The sequence below is a fragment of the Epinephelus lanceolatus genome, chromosome 14 (genome assembly GCF_041903045.1).
Source record: "Epinephelus lanceolatus isolate andai-2023 chromosome 14, ASM4190304v1, whole genome shotgun sequence".
Lineage (NCBI taxonomy): Eukaryota > Metazoa > Chordata > Actinopteri > Perciformes > Serranidae > Epinephelus > Epinephelus lanceolatus.
Genome location: NC_135747.1, coordinates 10,387,484 through 10,411,157, shown reverse-complemented (window position 1 = coordinate 10,411,157; position 23,674 = coordinate 10,387,484). Strand labels below are relative to the sequence as shown.

Sequence of the window (23,674 nt, the reverse complement as noted above, 5' to 3'; positions counted from 1 at the left end):
CTACTTGGACTCAAGAATAAACTGGTCAGAATTTTGTGGTCAGGGGTCAAAGTCACTGTGACCTTGCAAAACATGTTGTGGGTCATAACTCAAGAATTCATACGGTTATTATGACAAAATATCACACAAATGTCTAATATGAGATAATGAGGATGTGATGACATTTTGTATCCAAAAGGTCAAAGGTCAACTTCACTGTGACATCAGTCACAGATGTATCAGATTTGGTCAGATACTGAATTATTAATCTTGGGTGCCTGCCTTGAAATTGTGCTGATGGTATAGATCTTCTGTGCTGCCGGGAACGACGTTTGTGAAGCATCCGTGCTTTCACAGACATGGATGTAAACTGTAAGCGCAAGTTGACTTCGTCACAGAGGCATACAACCATAAAGCGACAATTCTAGTTTTTTTATAGCTTTGGTACTTTCAAAACTATCGCATTATTCACGGAGATCGTATCATTCAAAAAACATGGTACTGAAAAAGTACTGAAATATAATACTTTTGACAAGCTCTATGTAAAGCACGTTTTTTCTGTTGCATGCTCTGTTGAGAGACAATGAAAAAAATAGTTTCATTCCTAAATTTTAAATGTCATTCTTTTAAAAGGTTAAATATAAAGTTAAAACATTTATGTATGTGGAAATCAGAATGGTCATGTATGTTATAAGTTTTTCAAAATCACAAAAGGACGTGCATTTAATTCTTTATTTCATTCTCACAGGGCGACCCTGGTGAGGATGGAAAAACTGTAAGTGGTTGTTTTTCCTGCACAATACCAAGAACATTGATAAATGGCTTTAAATCATATGAACTGTCCAAAGGTCGTGTAATGATGGTAGTTGAAAGAGATATATACTCCTTTATAATTAGCTTTGCCTTGTATTAACACCATGACAACCTGTAGTACCATAACAATATTGTTTCCTTACACAGGGTCCTGAAGGACCTCCAGGTTTCCCAGGAACCCCTGGTGACCCAGGACTTAAAGGAGAAAAGGTTAGATGATCAACAGAATAAAAAACAAAGTACATTAGTAATGTGTACAATTTAAAAAAATCATGTCAGTTTGAATGGATCTATCTGTTGAAGAAATCTACCTTGTCCTAATGAGTCTCGTGCACACAGGGAGACCGTGGAGAGGGTCAACCTGGCCCCAGGGGACCCCCAGGACCCCCGGGACCCCCAGGACCAGGACTCAGATCTGTGAGTCAATCTTGGCCTTGGTCACATGCTGTGTAATGTTTAGACATACAACTGCCTGCCTTCGTGACTCATTTGATAAATAAAACTAATCTTAGTTGAATGTGTTTCAGACTTTTGTGGACATGGAAGGCTCAGGGTTCCCTGATCTGGAATCTGTGCAGGTGAGAAGAATTTAGATTTTGAATACTACTCAGCCATGAAAAACTATGAAGTGGAGTACGTCATCTTTGTTGCAATAAGACTGTAACCAGTATCTGTAAATAACAATCAAAGTCAACACAAAGACGATTAATTGATGGTTTAAGACATTTCTGTGCCTGAATACTTTCATCTGACATGAAGCCAGAAATCTCTGATTGCAAAGACATCAGAAATTATTGTGCATCTGCCATTTGCAAAAGTATTTTTTTGTTTTGTTGTTGTAGGGACCACCTGGCCCACCAGGTCCCCCAGGTCTCCCTGGTCCTCCTGGTCCCTCTACAGGAGGAGCAGCAACGAGTTCTGGGGCGTTCGGACCACCAGGAAAGGACGGGGCACCCGGTCAACCTGTAGGTGTCAATGTGTTTGTCTCTCAACTCCACTTGCAAAATAATTCTCTAAACCCTCTGAATTGTTATTAAAATATCTATAGAATCTAACCTCATCAGCTGTATACATGAACCAAATCTTTCGGACTCTAGGGCTTGCCTGGTTTGCCAGGTACTGATGGCCTCCCAGGAGCTGCTGGTCCAAAGGGAGAAAAGGTAATGTGACCTCGTGACAATGATTGTTTTCTCTTTAAAGACTGACAAAATGTAATTTTAAGCATCCTCACACTTAAATCACAAAGCTCCTCAATAGTGGTTACTCCTCAGCCTTGGAGGATTGTATTGGGATGTCTTAGCAGTTGAATCACTGGGTAATAAATGGAGTGTTTAGCTTACGGGACTACCTGGTGCTGTGAGTTTTGACAATCTGGTCGTTTGCTTTCACCATAATGAGACCTATGAAAGAGAGACAGCTTATACTGGGTAGAACCCTCTCCTTTCTGTAAGGCAACCCTGAGTAAGTGGGAGCTGCCAATGGCCCAGCGGGTCCAGTATCTAGTTATAATTATGCATCTATGCCATTAATGTTAAAAGAGAAGTGGTTACAGTGTTTGAGGCGGGGCCCTATTCATTCCTAAGAAAGTTGCTCAGTGGGTTTGAAGCCGAGAAAGTTCAAATTTACCTGGATCATCTACATCATTGGGCACGTACAGCAAGTGCACTAGCAACTCGCCGACCAATGAGCTGACGTCCATTTTAGTGTTCCACTAACTTTAATGGGGATGAAATTATTTTACTGTGTGGCTCTTCCAGACTTTCCAAATGTTATTCGACCAAATGGCTCAAATCCCAATAAGAAAACCAGTAATTTTGCAGGGGTTGTGACACTCTTTCCCAGTTTAAGTCTACACGATTGGCAAAGGTCTTTTTGGGCCCAATGGCATCACGTGACAGACCTGGAAGTTGTAGTTACATGGTTTGGCCATTAGATTGAATTGTGTTTAAAGTCTGCCTCACTTACTGGGGGGGCCTCAACATTATCTCAAATGCTGTTGTAAAGGGAGACTTTACATTGCTTGTTGTGCATAACCAGCATGAGCTGGTTGAAAAAGGTGAAACAACAGCTAGTATCAACATATGTAGGCTATGAGGGGCTAAGATGTGCGGCTCAGAGGTAAAGCGCACCGATCCACCAACCGGAAGATCGACAGTTTTATCCCCGGCTTTCCCCCATGTCGAAGTATCCTTGAGCAGATACTGAACCCCAAATTGCCCCCAATGGCTGTTCCACTGGTGTGTGAGTGTGTTGTATCAGGTGGCACCTTGTATGGTAGCCTTGGCCACCAGTGTATGAATATGTGTGTGTGTGTGTGTGTGTGTGTGTGAATGGGTGAATGTGACTCGTAGTGAAAAAAAAACGCTTTGAGTGGTCGAATGACTAGAAAGGCGCTATACAAGTGCAGGTCCATTTACCAAAAAAATGCAGGGTCTGAGATTTCTGTCAACTACTGCCATGGCAACCAGTCACCTAGTGACTTGAGGTTCAGATGCTGTTTCCGCAAATATGTTCAATAACATTTATTTTGTTCCTTTTTGGAAAAACGATATGAACCTGCACAATAGCCACAGTATTATTAGAGAGTATTATTAGATTTCAAATGTCAGTTTGACCTAAACTGGCATTTCTATTAACATAGTTTGTCTGACTCTTTTTGCTACACTAGGGTGATTCAGGTGAGCTGGGTCTTCCAGGAGCAGTTGGAGAGAAGGTGAGGATTTCTGACCATAATCGTTTTCTTTTTTTTTTTCATTTCTTTTTTTTTTTTTTTCATTTTACATCAAAGTAGTGGCCAGTTTACAGCTGAATCTACAATCTAGAACACAACTTAAACCAAAGTGTCCTTATTGTTGATACCACTATCAGAAAAGACATAATCCTGAGAAGAAGGTACATGAATTGAAGTGTAAGTTGGCAGCGTGCTTTTTGGGATACCAGAACTATGTAATACCCATTCGATAACTAGAATGACATATTAACTTTCATCCAACTATTTCTAAAGCTGTTCTCATCCCTTTCATTTCTCCAGCCAAGCTCCCACTTTTCTTTTCTCACCAATCTTCTGCCCCACTATTTATCCTCCTACTTTCCTAAGCCTTCCCATGTGCAGGTAACTGGGCTCCAGCACATCAGCCATCAAAGGGGATTTGTGTCTTCTAACAATATGCAAATGTTTGTCAAATAATGTCAGCTGCAGGCTTGATTTAAAGTTTAATCTGAGTTGTGGCTATGGTTTGGTTTAACATTTGGTGACGTCTGAAATTGGCCCCAGAACAATTAGCATGAGTGTTTGTGCAGTTACATTATCCTACAAACCATTAAACCACACTTTTTCTTACTAAATGCTGCATGACACAAGCATTAGTAGTGTTGTGCAGGAGATTCCTGACAATGAACTGAATGAATGGTTAGATACACTTCACTTGAGATGAAATTCTCGGATTTTCTGTCACTTAAGTTTGTATTTATTTATTCTGAACACTGATTTTATGCCTGTCATTCCATCCCACAGGGATCTCGAGGAGACTCTGGTTTACCTGGAGCTCCAGGACAGCCCGGACTGGCTGGTCTACCTGGACCCATTGGACCAATTGGACCTCCTGGGCCTCCTGGACCTCCTGGCCCAAGTTATCGTGTTGGATTTGTAAGTTATCTGTTGGTTTTTGTGAAGATACCTTTGACATAGAGTCTCACAGCAAAAGATAAAATAAGCTAAGTTTTATTCGTGTAATTTGGTTGACTGGGACAGTTCACCAAGGGACATCTCATCAATAAATACATGGAGATTGAAAAGATCATATCCAGTGACAGCCGTTGTGCAGACACATTGGTTTGATTAAGTGAGGTAAATCACGTGAGGTGACCCGAAAGCATTCAATGTAAAAATGAATGAAACAGGACAGAGGGAAAAATAAACAATAAGTTTTGTTTGGCTGTTTGTGTTAAAAATCTTTGTTGGTGTTTGAAGGATGACATGGAAGGCTCTGGTGGAGGTTTCAGCAATGGAGTTCCTGGTGTCAGAGGACCAGAAGGAAAACAGGTCAGTACTGTGTATTGAAGAAACACTTCAAATCCTGAGGCAGACGATATTCAGGATCTCAAATCATCACATTACAAAGCTTAAAATAAGCAGTAGTTCCTCTCTGTGCCAAAATTCTTAAACTGTTGTTTTTAATCCCCATATCGCAACCCAGAGTAACTGTTATGATCTCAGATCCAATTGGCAACTTCAAATCGTGGTCCTGTTGTCACTATAGGACAGGATCAGGTGTCTCAAAATAAGATTAGTCTTCATCATTTTGTTCCTCAATAGTAAATGCAGTCTTGTGGTAGCACTGTTACAAATTCTGAAGCAGTAAAATAAATGTTTATTACCACAGCTGGCCTCACACTCATGTTCTATTTACAATTCACCTGAAAATGTAAATTAAAATTGTCAATCAACCATGTTAGTGTAGTCTGTCTGCAGAAGTAAGCATCTTGATGTAGCTGTCAGATGTTACAGTCACCACTATAACAGAGGCCAGTATTAGGACTAACTGATTGCCTGAGTAGTTGGTACGGTGGTGCGGTGATTAGCATTGCCGTCTCAAAGCAAGAGGGTTCACTACTCCGGTACTCCGGCTTCCTCCCACAGTGCAAAGACTTGCAGGTTATTGGTGACTTACTTTAGGTGTGAGTGTGATCATGAATGGTTGTCTGTCTCTATGGATGGTCTGGCGACCTCTTGCCCAATGTCAGCTGGGATAGGCTCCAGCCCCCTCGCGACCCTCTACAGGATAAGTGGTTACAGAAAATGAATGACTGCAAAGTATTCATGGTAGCATTAACAAAAAGTTGCATACCTTGAAAAACCAAGCAGGTAAACAGGTGAAGCTAGCACCTTTTTTTCAAATCCATTTGTTTACTTGTTTTAATCTGTTTTGTGTGAAGCTTAATCATATGGGATTTTTGATCTAGCTGCCATACATTTGACATGTGTGACTAAGTGTCATAAAAACAACATGCATTTTGTACATGTTTAAATTTGACATGTCTGTGAATATTGAAATGGACCGACAGTTTCCAGCAGGAAGTTGCAAATACACAAGGACTGCGTTTACATGCACAAAATATTCATCATTCATTCATTGCCCTTATTTTGAAAAAGATGATAATCCTATTAAGCTCTTTACATAACCATCAAATATTCCAGTAATATTCCCATTTACATGCAGCTGTGCATACGGCCATCTAATGTGCCCTACCATTTATCATGTCAAAATATAGAAAAGTAAAACAGCTGTAGCTGCTTTGCCACTGTGCTTTTTGTGTCAGAGTACAATTTTTTGTATTCTGTGTCAAAATGCAAAGTTTTACAATGGTAATGGACCTGTTTGACCATGTAAACACAGCCTCCGTCTTTCATTCCTTTAACCTCCTCCTCCTGAAAAGGTCGGTGCACGATATTTATGCATATCCAAAAACCTGCTGATGTCCCAGTCTTTCCTAATGTTTAAAAGTGTGTGCCTCTCCTTCTGACCAGAAATGTGGGCTTTTCTTTTGGGCATGAATCTCTACCCCAGCTTTTTTCATACTGCTGGCTACTGCTTAGTGTACACCGTATATTCGAACGCACTGTATACATGTCCAACAAATGCCAAATAAAAACAGCATATCCAACATGTCCTTATCAGAAAATGCTACATTTGGAAAAAAGCCTAATACAGAATATCCAAACAGAATATGCTGCTTACATGACCAATACTAAATTCAGAATTTTGTCATATTCAGAATAATAGTGGAATATTAGTGTGCATGTAAATGTAGTCAAGGAAGATATACGTGAACTTGCAAATAACCAAGGCTAATTTTGCTTTCAGGGTCCTCCTGGCTTGCCCGGACTTCCAGTAAGTATCTTGCCTCATGCCCTCTTCTCCATCTCACATTGTTTCTCTACCATTGGATCAAAAGGGGTCTTTATTTGAGTATGTGTAATTAGTTGAAACACAAAGAAGCCTGAGGTACTGCCACTGAGGACTGAACCAAGGTCTCTAAGGTGATAGCAGGGTGCACATCCTCAAGCTCCTTAATTAGATTGTTTAACATTCAGGTTTGGTCATTGGCGGTAGACTTCTCCTTGCTACTCTCCTCTACTGTCATTTCACTTGTTTGTTTTCTAAACCATTGAGGTCGAGAAAAATAAGCTGCAGCATTATTGATTGCTGAGGGGAAATCGGGTCCTTGTCCTGTTTAATGAAGCAGAAACGGGGGGGAAACAATGCAAGCAAACTTTTTATATTACAAGAGGCGATGCAGTTGTAACTTTTTTTTGTGTGTGTTTGACTGAATTTGTTTTTTACTGGTGTACCTCAGGGTAAAGCCGGGCTGCCTGGTATACCAGGTCAGAAGGGCATGGACGGTCTTGCAGGAACAGATGGACGACCAGGATTGGATGGCTTCCCTGGACCTCAGGTAAAATAGATAGAGATGACAAATAAGAATATTTCATGCACCAGCTGAATACCAGAGGTCACATACTGGAGCTGTTGAGAAGTCATAGTGTTAACACAGTGTTAGATGTTGGAAACCAGTGTGATGTAACAGAGCATGTGGTTTACCATGTAACACTACAGACTGGGCAAGCTGTCAAAATAAGGATCCTTGACTTTGAAGGAAAGGTTCATGGTTTTTGTTTTGTTTTTCCTGGTGTTACGTAGCAGACATAATATTTTGCATCCACAAATGTTTATGTCTGTGTACCCCCCATGGCCACAATGGGTAATTCCATAAAGTCCTTTGTATAGGGTACCTTCTGGGTTTCTAAGTTCAGCCGAGTATGCAGCCTGAGGGGGAGAAAATGGCCTGTTTAAGGACAAAGAATTATCTTTTGATCATCCTGCTGCTGTTTCCATCATTGCAGAAGAAGTTAAAAAACAGTTTGGCCACAGTGCTTTCTGAAAAGTTTTACAGCAGAGGTGCACAATACATCACACAGCTTATCAGTGTCAGGCAACAACTGCTTTAAAATACACTATCATATTGAGATCTATAATAAGTAATATACAATAAGCATTAAAGTTCACTCTTGACCTTGAAAATAGTAACTTCAATTTAACTCAAAGTCGACTTACTAGCTTTTTCACTTGCATGTCAGGGTCTTCACTATGGAGTTTGTCCAGTTTTCATGGCTCAGTTGTTGTTTGTATATCCATTGTGATGACAGCTGGGCAAATTCCATCCACTGACAAAGACAGTGAGATGCAGTTGTGTGGCTCCTAAATGGGTCTTGAGTTGAGATTATTTTGTCAATTTATCCAATATGCTAATCTGCATTTCTTAAACCTTTTTGGACGACTGAAGGAAGCGCATTTCCCCCTTGATTTCAGTTTAGGCAAGATGTTAATCTCCCTAAGTAAATATAAATGACCATTACCATTATATCTTACCTATTTATCTTATCTTAACAGGTTTATTATTGTGATATAATAGGATAGAAGCATTTGGTTTTTTTGTCATGAGTTTTCAATAAATAAAATGGCTGTTTCTCTGGTATGTTTTTATTTTACGTAATCTCTTTTTTCTGGGGGGTTTTTTGTTTGTTTTTTTTGACAAACAGTGCTTTAACCTTTGTTTAAGTATCTTTTATCTCTCTTTAATTTTACAGGGACCAAAGGGTGACAGTGGCATCAAAGGAGAGAGGGTGAATATTATTTTATCCCTGAATATCTGTTTATTTATATGTTCACTCATCACAGAGCAATTAGTTAGTCTTTGTAGTGACAGTTAATCATCCTTTGTAGTTATTTTGATTTCTCAGACCTTTAAAGACTTTTGAAAAAGAAAAAAATGAACTAATAATTGTAACCTTTTTTTGAAGATTTTTTTTATTCTTTATGTTTAGTACAAACAAAAACTACAGCTGTGTCACACTGAGCATATGCTTAATATCTGGTCTTAGATGTCTAACAAGCTGGGGTAGCTATTCATCTTGTTGCTGCATGTTTTAGGGTGACCCAGGTCGGGATGGAACCGGACTACCAGGCCCACCCGGCCCTCCTGGACCGCCAGGACAAATCATCTACCGGACATCTGGCGATGTACGTCACAAAGCACACACCAGACATACAGCAAAAACTAAGAGTGGTTTTAATTAGTGATGGTGTTCTCTTTTTGTGTCCCTGCAGTTTGATGGTGTTGTTGGCGGTGCTGGGCCTCAGGTTTGTATTCATGTTTAAATAGTAATACTGATACCAAAATACAGCAAAACAACTCTCATCTTGCCATCTCTAAAAATAAGATGACATCAGTACCACAGTTGATGAGTGATTGCCATCAAAGTCAGATCCCAATGCATTTTGTATAACTATAAACTGAACAAGTGGCTGTACATGTCATTGAGTTTTTTACAACACCAAATATTAAACCAATATTTATACCTCCTGGTGAAATCTGCAGTTAACTGTTGTGTTTAAATGACACATCAGTGCTGACAGTGTGTGATTGCTTCAAAGATGTCAAACTTCATTAGAACATAGACCTGTTGTCATCACTGTCTGACCTTTATAAAATACAACAACAAAACATCTGTTTCCATTTTAATATATTATTAAAGGCAGCTGTACACCATTCATCTGCACTGAGTGACAGCTGCACTAATTTCAAAGCCAGCTGTTTACAATGAGTCAGAGCAATCCGGGCCAGAAAAAGGCATGTGTGGATTTGATTTGTGTTACTTGTAAAGTTAGTAAAAACAAATGACACAGAACATCAATCTAATGAATGAATATCTTTTCCTGTACAGGGAGGACCTGGTCTACCTGGTCAAGCTGGATTCCCTGTAAGTCTCATCATTACATTATTTATGTGCCTTGCCTTTATGATAACCATAAATGTGGAGTGTATTGGAATGTAAATGATCTTTGTCATAGTCTCTTGTGTGCTTTGACCCTTTTGTTTTAAATTATTATTATTATTATTATAAAAATCTCAAAACCAACAGTCCATCTCTCAGTGCTTTCCAATTTCCCGACCTTGTCTTTGGCTCTCAGCCTCAAGACCATTGACTGCTGCTTAAGATACAAATCTTACTCTTATATTCTTATAAAGGTAAATTGAACGACTGAGGTCGGTGGAATGTGCTTTTGGTAGAGCACGGTGGGTAAACTCAATGAAACAGATTTATTGACTATGCGCTGCAGTCACTTGCTTTTGTGTGTGTCCGTGCTGCTATACAAAACTGTTAGGTGAGTATGTTCTCAAGGATGGCAGTGTAGGGAGGGTGCTTTGCTGGGCTTTTTTTTTGATAATGTGGTCCATATATGTGTTCCATGTGAGTCTCCTGTTGATGTGTGTGCCATTAAACTTCAGAGTCTAGAGTGTTTTAGGTGTGGTAAGCTGGTCTGGAGGCTGTTTTCAAGGCACCAAGCGGCTGCTTCGGAGACCTGTTCATTTGTATCAGTTTTGGTTGTTGTTGGTTGTAAGTCCAATCATAGTTGTGTCATCTGCATACTTTAAATGGTGACTGAACTGTGGTGGGAGGTAAAGTGCTTTGTGTAGCGGGACAAGCGCCAGGATAAGAGGATGCCATGCGGAGGGGGGGGGCGGGGGGGGGGGGCTGTGCTGATGGTCAGAGGGTGAGATAAAAAGCTATTCATGGTGACCCACTGTTGCCCTCTCCACAGGAAGCTCCTGATCCAGTGACATAAGCAGGGGTCAATACTCATGTCCAACAAGAGATTGACCGCGTTTGGTCTATTGTAGCCCAGGCTGAAGTCAATGAATAGGATCCGGGCGTAGGTGTTGGGTGACTCTCAGTGTTGTAGTGTGTGGTGGAGAGCTTTGTTGACAACATCCTCAACAGACCTATTGGCTCGGTAAGCAAACTGATACATATCCATCAGATTTCAAATAAGAGAGGATGATGCATTCAAACAACTTCATGACTACAGATGCAAGGGCAATCGGTCTGAAGTTTTTGAGGCAGGGGATGTTTGTTGGGCTTGGCATAGGGATAAAGGTTGAGTCCTCACTGTGGTACTGATCACAGGCAGAGGGAGGGGTTGAAGATATTATTGGAGCCAGTTGAGCTGCACTTTGGTTGAGTACAACTGGACTGCTGCTTTCCTCTTGTTCATTTTAATGTGCGTGGCCTTTCCTTCTCCCTTGAGTGTAAAGTGGAGGGGTTGGAGGGTAGATGGGAGAAGAGTAATATGATACTGGAACTAGTTCAAACCCCCATTAGAACAAATTGAGTTTGTCCAGGAGGTTATTATCAGTGTCAGGTGGGGGTGGGGGTGGGGTTGTTTTTTGTAATTGGTCATCACCTTTTGTTTTTTCAAATGGCTCTTGTGTTATTATATGCAGTCTATTGTTCTACTTAATCATTTAACACGCTCCTGGCTGGATAGGAAAACTCAGAATTGACTGGACTAGTTGATATCCAGCTTCGTGATACTGGTTATCCAGATAGCTGATGTTAGGGTTAGTTTAGCCAGATCATGAAAACATATCCTGGGTAAGTTGAACTGGCTTTGGAGTACAGGCCTCTGGAAGCAAACTGCTGTAGGCAAAAAGAAGAGACTCTTTTAACACTCACTTCAAGCTCCATTTCTTTCAAATACCCATAATGCCTCTGGATAATTTAACAGTAAAGTTTGACATCCACAAAACTAAGCAAGCATCAGCTGCTTCTGTGCATTACAGTCAACATCTCATCCACTGATTTCTACACTCAGTGTCTAAACAGTGGTCCACTCAGCAATTCATAAACTGCTCAGTGTATTAGGCGGAAACTAATGGAATGGCTTCAATTGATCGGCGAGAACAAAACCTTTCCTGCTGCCAAATGACTGTTACTCTGACCTCTTGTAAGCTGAGAAATCTTACTGTGTTCATCCTGCAGGGTCCTATAGGACCAAAGGGTGACAGAGGAGACCCCGGCCTTCCAGGCTACGGAGTGAAGGTAAAGTCTTGTTTATCTATTAATTTAGCCACTCGTCATGATTAAGACACTGCTGTGATTGAGTCTGTGCTGACTTGTAATGTTGCTGTGTCATGTGTTCAGGGTGAGAAAGGTGAACCAGGCTTAGTAATCGGACCTGATGGAAATCTTCTGCATCTGGAAGGACTAACGGGTCTGAAGGTGAGTCTCACTGCATTCAACCACATGTCTTTACTGTTTGACTGTTTTGTTTCTCTCCCCAAAATACACATACACACAGCTCTCCTCTACAGAATATAATATGTTGCTGCTTTTCATGTCTTAATGTGTCGCCTGCATTACAGTGGTACATTTGTTGTTGAAGCTAATCTGGTTGTGTTACCACCCATGTAGGGAGACAGAGGACCCGCTGGACCTGTCGGACCCCCTGTAAGTGCTTCAGCAGTTCTATCTAACATACCTACACTAATGTACCAAAACAGTTTTAAACTTAAAAAACATTCCCCCCATTTCATGATTTATTGTTGTAGGGTCAGTATGGGCCTCCTGGAATAAAGGGTGAAATTGGAATGCCTGGAAGACCTGTAAGTACCCTTTCCTCTGTGTCTTACGTTGGTACAATTTCATATAAATATGCAATGCTTTTCTGTGTTACTACATATTCAGTTTGCTCACTGATTGCATATTTCAGTAGTTACATTGTAACCCCATTGTGTCTGTTTTCGGAGCACAGGGAAATATTATTCAATGTTTTTCTCCCCTCAGGGTCGCCCTGGTGTAAATGGGTACAAGGGTGAGAAAGGAGACCCAGGAACTGGTTCAGGTTATGGCTACCCAGTAAGTGTTCATCTTATTACCAGTGCCTCAGACAAACAGATTTTACAGTGGCAGAAGATATTAAAGTCAGTTTGACAGTGTAATGAAGGCACAGCTAAGTGTCACCATGATACTAATATATGTGACCTGTCTGTGACCTGCCTTCTGTCAAAAATAGTTGTGGTGCATCGGTGACACGTGTCATGAAATACACATAATCAGTAAAAAGGAAGAGAGTCTTGCATTGAACATCAAACACTGACTGACTAGCTGGCTTTAACAATAAACCCTCACTGAGATCTCTTTTCAAACTCTTTTCAAGTGGCCAATTAGCTCTCTGGCTCGTTATATTGTGTACACATTATTTGTCTTTGCACAAGTTCCTGGTTACTGCCAGTAACATAAGTCTTGGGTTAAAAAAAACAACCCCTGTTTAATTTAACAAATATTAGCCTTTCTGCTCTGTATTTATGTCTTGTCAGAGCTGCTGTTGTGCCAGTGTGATATATGTTGATTGACAACATTAATTAACATAAATGTCAACACACTATTTCCTCAGTGAATGCATTCTTCCAGAGTGAGCATTTGCTGAGCGAATGCCCTAATATCAAACACTCATACTGGGCTTGGGAATCATTTTAAAAAAAAAATACCAGTAGTAATACCAGTACCCTTAAAGTGATACTGATACCATTAGTGTACCTCATTTGATACCCATAATGTGAATGAAATGGCATGTAGCATAGTCATACTCTGCCTCATAAGCTGCCAACTCTGTCAATACACCACACTCAACTTCACCATAAAACAGACTGTGTGTGTTGTAGTTGCTGCTGTGGGAGTGTGAGCTCCACACCAGACACAACTGTGAGAGTCTGCCGGCTGCACACACAGTGACAGGGCTAACTGTTAGCATCACATGGCTAACATTGCTTATTGGTTATTAAAGGTTTTAACATCAGAGTCGAGCTGTTTCAGTGTCGGTGTGAGTTTGCTGGGAGCGTTATATGCCTTGATGTTAGCTGCTACTGCTGTATTAGCTTGTGCTTACCAGGCAAACGATAAACTGACCATTTGCCGGGAGAGGAGCGGCTCCAGAGATAGCAGCAACAGAAAGCTTGCTTATCCAGTGGTCCAAAATAAGACCCCGGCACAAAAATGAGTTGTCGTTTGATTGACAAAGTTTTGATGCTACTGGTACTGGGTTATTTTAGTCGATACCTTAAAGGTATCAGGTACAAATACCCAGCCCTACACACATACCAATGTTTTTATCAATGCTAACAATCAGTGTGTCACAATAGTAGTAAAATATCAAAATATTGTCTAAATTATTGACGGTATGTCAGTAATCTCACCACTACCATGGGCATAATTCTGTATCTACACACCAAACAGTGAGAAAGAATTAATAACTTTGTTTTCATCAGGGAGTCCCAGGCCAACCAGGACCACCCGGACCACCTGGACCTCCTGGGCCAGTCTTGTCTTTAGATCGCTTCAATGTGAGTACACAGTATTTTAAAACTTCAAACCTTGAAATAATCTTGGAAAATGTACCAGTTAGTGTAACACAAAGTTCATGCGGCTCATGTATCCTGTGGTTGTTGATAGCTAAAGCATATATATTTGTGTCATTAAAGCATGAGTGACCAGTCAATATTTGGTGCTTTTGTTCTGTTGTCTGGTAAAACTACTGAGTCAGTTGCTAATTGCATGATTCAGCATGAACCTTAGATAAATATTTTCTCTGTTGTTGGTGGTGGTACTGCAAATTTTTTCATTGAGCACGTCTTCTTTCTGTCCATAGCGCTATGATGAATCTTCAAGGAATTACCTAGGTATGACCTCCAACACACATCATTTGTTGTTTTAACACCAATACATAATACTGTAAGATAGAGAGGGATCAGAATGGAGAAGTTCAGTAAAAGTGCCAGTCAAGGAAGAGAGATTTAGGAAGGGTTTAAAGTGTCTGCAGAGATAAACAGTTCTATCTTAATTTCAGTTTGATCCAGCTGCCTCAGCCTGAAGGGGATATACACTCTATTGTCAAGAGATTAAGCTGTCAAGTCTAGATCTGAAGAATGAATAGATAAAACACAGAAGATATTTCTATCACAGACACAGGGCACTAACAGTTTTGCAATGTTAGATATACCTGTGTGATACCGTGTCAAACCAGCTGATTTTAAAAATGATCATTTGTTGTAGAACATAAAGGGGAAAAAGGAGAGCGTGGTGAGCGTGGACTTCCAGGAATCCCAGGTAAATTCTAGTTTGCTTAAAATACAAATACATGCTGCACCATTATTATATACATACCCACTGCACTGCAGGACTGTTTGGATGTGGATCATTTCTTACTTAATTACTAAAACATCTTTGTTTTTTCCCCAGGAACAGCCTCTAATTTTGATATTTACGCATTCAAGGTAAACTAGCTTATCATCTCACCACCATTTAGTTTTATTAGTATGCTGGAAGTACTGTGCTTCATAATGTTAAACTGTTTCCAACAGAATGAACTGAAGGGAGAACGTGGGGAAGTAGGTGTGAAGGGAGAAAAGGGAGAGCCTGGTGGTGGATATTATGACCCACGCTTTGGAGGAGTACAAGGCCCACCAGGGTCTCCTGGCAGACCAGGCCTACCGGTAAGTTCAGAGAGTAAAATGTCTGTTGTCAGTATGGTTTTATTTTTTATTTTTCAAGACCCTTTATTATACATAAACCAAAATTGTTTGTCATGACCAAGATGATAGATTATTATTAATTTATTAATAATTTTATTTATAAATTTAATATTATTATTAAAGTAAGTGTTCCAGTAATTTAGATTTTTCTCCGTCACTTTAGGGTCCAAAGGGAGAAAGTGTAATGGGCCCCCCCGGACCGCAAGGGCCACCAGGGCCTCCAGGGATTGGTTACGATGGGCGTCCAGGCCCTCCAGGACCACCTGGACCTCCAGGACCCCAAGGATCTTCCTCACTTCCAGGACCATATAGGCCCAATCACTGTAAGTAGCTTTTTCTGTTAAAATATATTCTGGATATTTCTAAAGCTAGTGTGGAGGTGACATCTAGCTACTGTCTGCACTCTGCTTGTTGCCTACAAACTGCACTGGGGGTCTTCATAAGCCAAATTATTAACAAGCCTTTGTTTTCATTCGAAGCTGTCACTGTTCCTGGACCGCCTGGTCCTCCTGGTCCACCTGGAAGTCCTGGTCACTCCTCAGGGGTAAGTACGATTGCTGCATTTTAAAAGAATACTTCATCTGCAAAATGACCATTTGTGTATCAGTTACTCACCACAGGTTGTGTTGAATTTGTAAAGAAAACCTTGTTTTTCTCGCATGCCTCACAGTGGACAGAGAATCCAAAAACGGCAAACATTCCTTATGAACTGAAATTATAGGGGGCCGCATTTAACAACAGAAAACCATACCAAAATATCCTGAGCACATACATGCAAGTCCAAAAACACGTGTGCTCGGACACGCTACTCAGCTGTGCATGAGACTGTTTGTACTGATGCGTTTTACATCAAAACGATTTAGTGAAAATGCATGTGTTTAGAAAGTACTGAGCTTACGACTGAATAAATGAGTCTTGGACAATACTGCAGGATTGTGTGGGTTTGTAAATGGATGTTTTGGTATAGTTTTGCTGTTGTTAAACTTGGTCCTCATTCACTTCAATTCATGAATAATGAAGAATTTTTGGATTCTCTGTTCGCCTTGAAGGCATGCAAGAAAAATAAAGGTTGTCAAGAATTCAACGTAACACAGGGTGAGTAACTGATTTGAAAATGGTAATTTTGCAGGTGCAGTATTCCTTGAATATCATCCTACTGATTATCTGATTGTTAAGGCTCATTTAAATTTCCTTTTTGTAAAATAGATACACACGCTTCATTCAACATTACTGACCTCGTTCTCCCATGCGTCCTTTATGTTGGTGTAGATACAGCCAATAGGTGGCGGGAGGTCGTAATACAGTACCTACGGAGGCAGTGTTGTAGACAGCAGAGGTCTGTGCGGCGATAGTGTACATCCTAACGTGTGGACAGGGAATTCTTTTCAATAACTTCACCAAATATTAATATATATTATCATATATTACCGATTTGTTCCGTTTCACCATCATTTACATTTCTTCGTCGTCTCCTAGGGTCGTGTCTCGCTTGAACTATGCTACACTGCCTCCACAATCTCCAGTGGTACTGCTTTGTTTTGTTTGTATCTGTAAACTGCCAGAAAACATGTACAATTATTGATGAAATGAAGAGTATGGACAGAAGGTGCCATCTGTGTCCGTCTCTGTATCTATATTTGCCTGATAAAATATTGAGGGCGGGCGGCACGGTGGTGTGGTGGTTAGCACTCTCGCCTCACAGCAAGAGGGTTGCCGGTTCGATCCCGGGCGTGGGAGCCCTTCTGTGCAGAGTTTGCATGTTCTCCCCGTGTCAGCGTGGGTTCTCTCCGGGCACTCCGGCTTCCTCCCACAGTCCAAAGACATGCAGGTTAATTGGTAACTCTAAATTGTCCGTAGGTGTGAATGTGAGTGTGAATGGTTGTTTGTCTCTATGTGTCAGCCCTGCCATAGTCTGGCGACCTGTCCAGGGTGTACCCTGCCTCTCGCCTGATGTCAGCTGGGATAGGCTCCAGCCCCCCCGCGACCCTCAAGAGGATGAAGCGGTTAGAAGATGAATGAATGAATGAATGAATATTCAGGGCCAATCAGAACTTTCTATTTTCAGAGCAATTGGCACCAATTTATTATTTCATTTATATTAACACCATGTATATTTTTCTTCACAGGTTACAGTTCTGAGGTCGTACGACACAATGTTAGCGACTGCCAGACGCCAGGCTGAGGGCAGCCTCATCTACATCATTGACAAAGCAGACCTCTATTTGAGAGTACGCGATGGACTGCGGCAAGTCATGGTACGGTCATCTACCTTTCACCCAATAAAACTTTTAGAGTTCAAATTTGGCATTTCAACCATACATCTTCAATACAGTTTGACTTTAAAGCTGCTGTGATTGTTTCTTGGCCACTAGGGGGAAAAAAGTCTGAAGAAATTCAACTTTGTTAATTGGTATGGCTAACATGCTATCATCCAGCACATAAGGAAGCCAATAATGGTTTTCACAGAAATAATGGTATTTGTGGAAAATATGCTAAAAAGCAAAACTATATATTTTATTTCTTTTTTTTTTTAATTTATTGTTATGCAAAATAACTTGCATTTTAATGATGTTAAGCCCCCAAAGCACCAGTCTGACATGCTCTTCACCTATTTTTGGCTGAACACCAAAGGCATTATGAGCGTTTATGATAGCTCCATTAGCTTGGCTTTAAACTTGATGAACATTATAGATGTAATTCTGCAATGCCCAATGAAAACAGCTACTACTTCCAACAGCTATGTTAACTGTTGTGTTGTCACATGTGAGATAATAAAGATAAAAAAAAAAAAGGTTAAACCCTCAGTAGTTACGTTAGCATAACAGACCCACCTCGTTTCCTCATGAACGTTTACTGACATCTACTGGTCATAAAATTAACTTACTGCATACACCTAACAACAGCATTAACATAGTACAGAGTTATGATTGACTGTGATTTATGTAATTTTTTTACCCATCTGGGGGAAAAAAAAGATGAAATGAGATGGCAGGTCCCCAGTGGCTTTACCGGTGTTCTAATGCCAACCAACTGAAAAGCAGCAGCATGCACCAAATGTCATATGATGTTACTCAACTAGCAATGTATAGAAAAAAAAACAAGCATCTGTAGTACACAAAACTGTTGTCTAAATACAGACCTTCTCCTAAAATGCTCCTGGTTCTGCTGTGTTGGCATTTATAAATGTGATACCTGCAGTGTGAGGCACGTCAGTTATTGATTTCAGTGTGTTTGGGCCTTTACAGTTTAACATTGTGTTGTTCGACTGTAAAATGCTTTCACTCATATAAAAAGATTTGCTAATGTTATGTATTTGTGTAAAAAAGAGTACATATCAGGTGATGAATTCATTGTGAGATGAGATATCAGTGTTTGCTAAACAGCTCTTTTTCCCCTCTCAGCTTGGAGAGTACAGTCCCTTCTTCAGAGATCTGGTGAGTTCCATAGAATTAAAACAATAAACATATTTTCATTTTTTATTCACTGACTGTTTTTTGATCTTTCGAACCTCTCCAAATTTAATTTAAAGGAGAACGAGGTGGCAGAGGTCCAGCCTCCACCAGTGATCCTGTACCCCCAGTCCCAGGACCAGTCCCAAAACAACGGCGCTGGCCATTACTCACAGGGTGGTACTGCCATACGACCCATCGAGCCTCCACCGCAACCACCTGTAGACCCCAGATACCCCCCACAGTATGATCCCAGATTCCCAGAACCAAGACACACTGGTCAGACAGATGGAAGATTAGCCACCCACCATACTGACAACAGATACCCCGTAACTCCGCAGCGACGACCCAGCCCACCTGTGCCGCAGCCTGCTGGCCATGTGCCATCAGCATCAGGAGTGAGTAGAGTTCAACCAGGAGAACTCATAATGTCAATTACTTAATTATGGAGGGTGTCATGTTAAGCAGGATAAATTGGTGTAAACTGTGACCCTAAAATACTTAACATCCAGTAATTAAGTGATGGTAAGGGTTTATTTGCTGGTGAGATAACACACTTTGTGGTGAAGAGGAGGAGGTCACATTGCAGCACACTTAAAGACAGAAATTGTGATGAAAATGTGGTTTGTTTAAAATTTGACGGGAAGATTCTAATTGGTAAAAAAATAAAGGACACAAATTGGTTGGATAGCAAAAGGAATAAAATCCCCACAGAAAGGTTTGTAGGACAGTGAAGCCACTTTGACAGTGGTCTTTTTTAAATTTTCATTTATACTTTGATCATGATAAGTGAGCGAGACACTTGAAAATCAACGTGGCAGTGTTTACTGTGGGACAATGCCTCCAAATAACCTTAAATATATCTGACATTTTTGTACTTCAGTTAGCTGCTAAATGATACATGGACTGCACTTGTGAAGCGCCTTTCTAGTCTTTCAACCACTTGAAGCATTTTTACTCTACTTGTCACATTCACCCATTCACACATTCACACACCATCAGGAGCAACTGGGGTTCAGTACGGTATGTTGCCCAAGAATATTTTAACTTGCGGACTGGAGGAGCCGGAGATCAAACTGCCAATCTTCCAATTAGTGCATGACCTGCTCTACCTCTTGAGTCACAGCTGCCTGTTTTATGTTTGTGATTTGTTACTTAGCAACAGTCATATATCTGTAGTAATTTAATATTGGCTGATACAATGGCCCAGTCTTTATTAAAATAATTTACTTCATACTGATGTGAAACAAGAGCAGGTCATACAGAGGCAGACATTTTAACACAAACCTGTGTCTTCCTCATCAGCTACATCTCATCGCCCTGAACGCCCCTCAAACTGGTAACATGCGAGGAATCCGCGGGGCAGACTTCCTGTGCTTCCAGCAGGCCCGTGCTGTGGGCCTGAAGGGCACCTTCAGAGCTTTCCTGTCCTCCAAGCTTCAAGACCTTTACACCATCGTCCGCAGGTCGGACAGGGACAGCTTCCCCATCGTGAACCTCAAGGTGAGATACTACTGCTGAGGAAGTGGAAATATTACTAAGGGGCCGAAACGGACAGTGGACGTGGTTCTGTTTATACTACATTGTGTGTGTGCATAGGCTGACCTTCACAGATGTGGACAGATTTCAAGTTTTTCATCACCTAGACCAGGGCTGTTGAATTATATGGTATAGGGACCACACTTTCAGAATGCTCAGGGCCTGGGGGCCAGACGTTTCTCATTATGTGTGTGTACTTGAAACATCACGCCACCACTTTATCAAAACTTATTTCGCTACATTGCAATTTACATTTACATCTACATTTACCATTTGTCCTCTCCTTTGTGTAATCAACCTACAGTTCAGTCAAAGTTTCACTGAATTTTGGTCATGTGATTGTTGGTCTCAGCAGAGTCATTTATGGCTTTATTGTGGCAAAATGTCTGTAATCACATTTTTTTTTTCTTCGTCATGATTATATTTTATTTGTAAACAGAACTAATCAGCAGGCTAGTCTTGCGTGATCAACATATTTATATATATTATATATTTTTTTAATTGTTGTCAAATAAACCTACCTACCTAACAGTGCCCACGGGCCTGAATAGGCCTGATGTAGACCTTAAAGTTGTTCATTCAGTCATTCATTTTCCATAACTGCTTATCCTGTTAGAGGTCGCAGGGGGGCTGGAGCCTATCCCAGCTGACACTAGGCAGGTCGCCAGACTATCACAAGGCTGACACATAGAGACAGACAACCCTTTACGCTCACATTCACACCTATGGCCAATTTAGAGTCACCAACTACCCTAACCAGCTGGAGTACCCTGAGAAAACCCACCCACCTTATGGCTGTGCAAGGCATAATGAGTAGTTTTCGACTGTAGCTCTGACTATTTTTTGGGGCTGACCCAAAAAAATCGAAGCTTCGTTCGATGGCACGGCATTCGATTGTGAAAAAAAAACAAACGAAGCTTCGGCACTTTTTTTTTTTTTTTTTTCGTTTTTTGGGGGGAGGCCTTAAACGCAACACTAACCCCCACTGGTCTGATACTGACAACGAGTGCACTCAGAGCTGGCAGACATGTCCAAGAGGTCATCAGATGTGTGGTTGCACTTTAAAATATGCTCCGACAACCCCCAGAAAGCAGAGTGCCAGATTTGCCAGAAACAATTAGCATATCACAACTCAACAACAAATTTGGGAAGTCACTTGAAAAACGTAAGTAGTAACTAGTAGGCCTAATATGCATTTTCCAGTTCCACCGGTCTGCTCTGAGTCTGGTGTCAGAGACACTGATGCTCCGAGTTGCGCATCTATTTGATTGTGCTGCAGTGTGCGCCGAGGGTTTTAATTTAGTGTTCAGTCAAAAGTTAAAGACTACTTATCACCGACTATTAGTGTTTTTTCGTTTGTGAATATTTTTTATCTTAATTCTAGTGTTGGAAGAAACTACATTTCGCCACAATTGTCCCCCCCCCGTTCGTCAAATGCTTTGAATTAAATTCATTCTGAGCTCCGAAGCTTCGAATGTCCATCAATGGATTCGAAGGTCAGCCCTACGATTTTTATTTCAAAGGTTTCCTAAAAAAGTTTGCAAGAATACCATTTATTTGGATTCCCTCTTAACTCTCAACTTCTCAACTTACTTAATTCAGTCTTTCTCACTGCTGTATTAGGAACACATTATAGAGGAGAAATTAAATTGAAGGTGTTTTATTATCTTCATTGCAGGACCAAGTGTTGTTCAGCAGTTGGGAGTCTGTCTTTGGAGACGATGCAAGTAAAATGAAGGAGAATGTACCGATCTACTCCTTCGATGGCAGAGACATCCTCAGGGACAGTGCATGGTGAGCCTTTGTTCATTTTATTTGTATAATAATGTTAAATTTAATACAGCATCCTCTGCACTAGCTTTTGTATAGGCACATGCTGTATACTGTACATATATTCTGACCTATGTGCTTGTTTTTGCCATCCTCCAGGCCAGAAAAAATGATCTGGCATGGATCAAGCAACAAAGGCCACCGGCAAACAGACCATTACTGCGAAACATGGCGGGCGGGTGACCACGCTGTGACTGGTCTGGCATCATCGCTACAGAGCGGCCACCTCCTGCAGCAATCCTCCAGTAGCTGTTCCGGCTCCTACATCGTCCTCTGCATCGAGAACGCCTTCACATCACACTCCAAAAAATAAATACCGTCCACTCTGTTTTTTTTTTTTTGTTTTGTATTTGTTCTGGGCCCTAGTTAAACACAGTTTGAATTCCCCGAGAACACGCCTGGTGAACATGTGGCGTCCAGTGAACTGGCCCTGTGGCTCTTTGCCTGGCAGAGACGCTTTGCATCGTCTGCTCCTCCCCTCCATAAACGCCAAAGAGATGGGTCGAACAGAGGGGGTGTTGTTCCTTTTTCTCGGGGGCATTGGCACATATTCTCTCCAAGGGGCAGAACGAGACCAGAGAAGCTGAATGAAGCTCTCACATTGTATCCATTTTTTAAAAATTCTGTATATTACATGTTTGTTGGTTGTGATTTTTTTTTGTTTATTGTTTTTGATGTTATCAATGTTTTACTTTTTGAACTGTTTATAAAAATGCATTATCCATCCTGTTATTTTTTTTATTTTAGGTATTGATCATTTCCACTTTTTTTTTTTTTTTTTCAATTTCATTTTAGAATTGTGGTTTATGACGGGGAACAGCAAACGTTTAAAGATTATTTTAAAGAAGATAATAGATATTTATTTTTAAATGAAGTTATGTAAGAGAAAAAAATGATTTGGAAAAATAAAAAAATGCTAAATACCCTCATTTATATTCTACACAGCACAGAACATAGATTTTTTTTCAAAAGAGCTTGTGATCAGAAACTGTGCCTTATACACAACCAGGACTGCTTTAAAAAAATAAGCTCATATACTGAACCACTCCTTTTGTATGCATTATTCTACAAATATGTAAATGTTACAGTGACTTTTGCTCAAGTGCATTCAGATGCTTTTACTTCACACTAAATTTAAATGACCTTGTTGGACACAGACACTACTGTAATGAATAATCCCACATCCAGAGGGCAAGAGTCCTCCTAGCTGAAATTGAGCCTTTTGAATCTAAAATGATTTATTTTCCCTTTTACCACTTCATAAAAACCTATCAGTGAGTAAGCTGGAAATGATTAGTCTGCTGCTAATCTTTGTTGGAGTGATTGCTGTCACGGGTGTTAGGGACAGGAAACCCAGTATGTTAAGGAGAGAGCAGTTTTTGCAGTAGCCTTGTTTGAATTTCAGAGACTAACCTGGCCTTAGTGCTATTGATGTCTTGACTGAACCTGTGGATATCCATTTTTATAACAAAACTGTGCTGTACTGTTTCTCCCAGGCACTGAATAAAAGTCTTTTTTCAACTACAACAATAACCTGATGTACGGTACATGTGCCTGTGCAGTGTGTTGAATTCTTTTATTTGCAAGTGGTCCAATCTCATGAGGATCTCTGATGGCACTGTGACCTTGAT

At 40.6% G+C, this 23,674-nt stretch overlaps 1 protein-coding gene across 3 annotated transcripts in view; it reads left to right on the top strand.

Annotated features, from left to right (window-relative positions):
- Window positions 1–22,492, top strand: part of col18a1a (collagen type XVIII alpha 1 chain a) — a 98,843-nt gene extending 76,351 nt beyond the window's left edge. For all 3 annotated transcript variants that reach the window (XM_033617746.2, XM_033617745.2, XM_033617744.2), the window contains 33 exons: window positions 728–754; window positions 940–1,002; window positions 1,132–1,209; window positions 1,320–1,370; window positions 1,635–1,757; window positions 1,890–1,952; window positions 3,461–3,505; window positions 4,307–4,438; window positions 4,763–4,834; window positions 6,657–6,683; window positions 7,150–7,248; window positions 8,441–8,476; window positions 8,784–8,873; window positions 8,961–8,993; window positions 9,578–9,613; window positions 11,678–11,737; window positions 11,840–11,917; window positions 12,110–12,145; window positions 12,247–12,300; window positions 12,482–12,553; window positions 13,963–14,037; window positions 14,343–14,373; window positions 14,747–14,800; window positions 14,933–14,967; window positions 15,055–15,186; window positions 15,389–15,548; window positions 15,705–15,769; window positions 17,352–17,480; window positions 18,627–18,659; window positions 18,755–19,072; window positions 19,980–20,177; window positions 21,892–22,007; window positions 22,143–22,492. In XM_033617746.2, coding sequence (XP_033473637.1) covers window positions 728–754; window positions 940–1,002; window positions 1,132–1,209; window positions 1,320–1,370; window positions 1,635–1,757; window positions 1,890–1,952; window positions 3,461–3,505; window positions 4,307–4,438; window positions 4,763–4,834; window positions 6,657–6,683; window positions 7,150–7,248; window positions 8,441–8,476; window positions 8,784–8,873; window positions 8,961–8,993; window positions 9,578–9,613; window positions 11,678–11,737; window positions 11,840–11,917; window positions 12,110–12,145; window positions 12,247–12,300; window positions 12,482–12,553; window positions 13,963–14,037; window positions 14,343–14,373; window positions 14,747–14,800; window positions 14,933–14,967; window positions 15,055–15,186; window positions 15,389–15,548; window positions 15,705–15,769; window positions 17,352–17,480; window positions 18,627–18,659; window positions 18,755–19,072; window positions 19,980–20,177; window positions 21,892–22,007; window positions 22,143–22,356 — 2,835 coding nt within the window. In that variant the 3' untranslated portion in view covers window positions 22,357–22,492. The remainder of the gene's footprint in view (window positions 1–727; window positions 755–939; window positions 1,003–1,131; window positions 1,210–1,319; window positions 1,371–1,634; window positions 1,758–1,889; window positions 1,953–3,460; window positions 3,506–4,306; window positions 4,439–4,762; window positions 4,835–6,656; window positions 6,684–7,149; window positions 7,249–8,440; window positions 8,477–8,783; window positions 8,874–8,960; window positions 8,994–9,577; window positions 9,614–11,677; window positions 11,738–11,839; window positions 11,918–12,109; window positions 12,146–12,246; window positions 12,301–12,481; window positions 12,554–13,962; window positions 14,038–14,342; window positions 14,374–14,746; window positions 14,801–14,932; window positions 14,968–15,054; window positions 15,187–15,388; window positions 15,549–15,704; window positions 15,770–17,351; window positions 17,481–18,626; window positions 18,660–18,754; window positions 19,073–19,979; window positions 20,178–21,891; window positions 22,008–22,142) is intronic.
- Window positions 22,493–23,674: the final 1,182 nt, after the last annotated feature.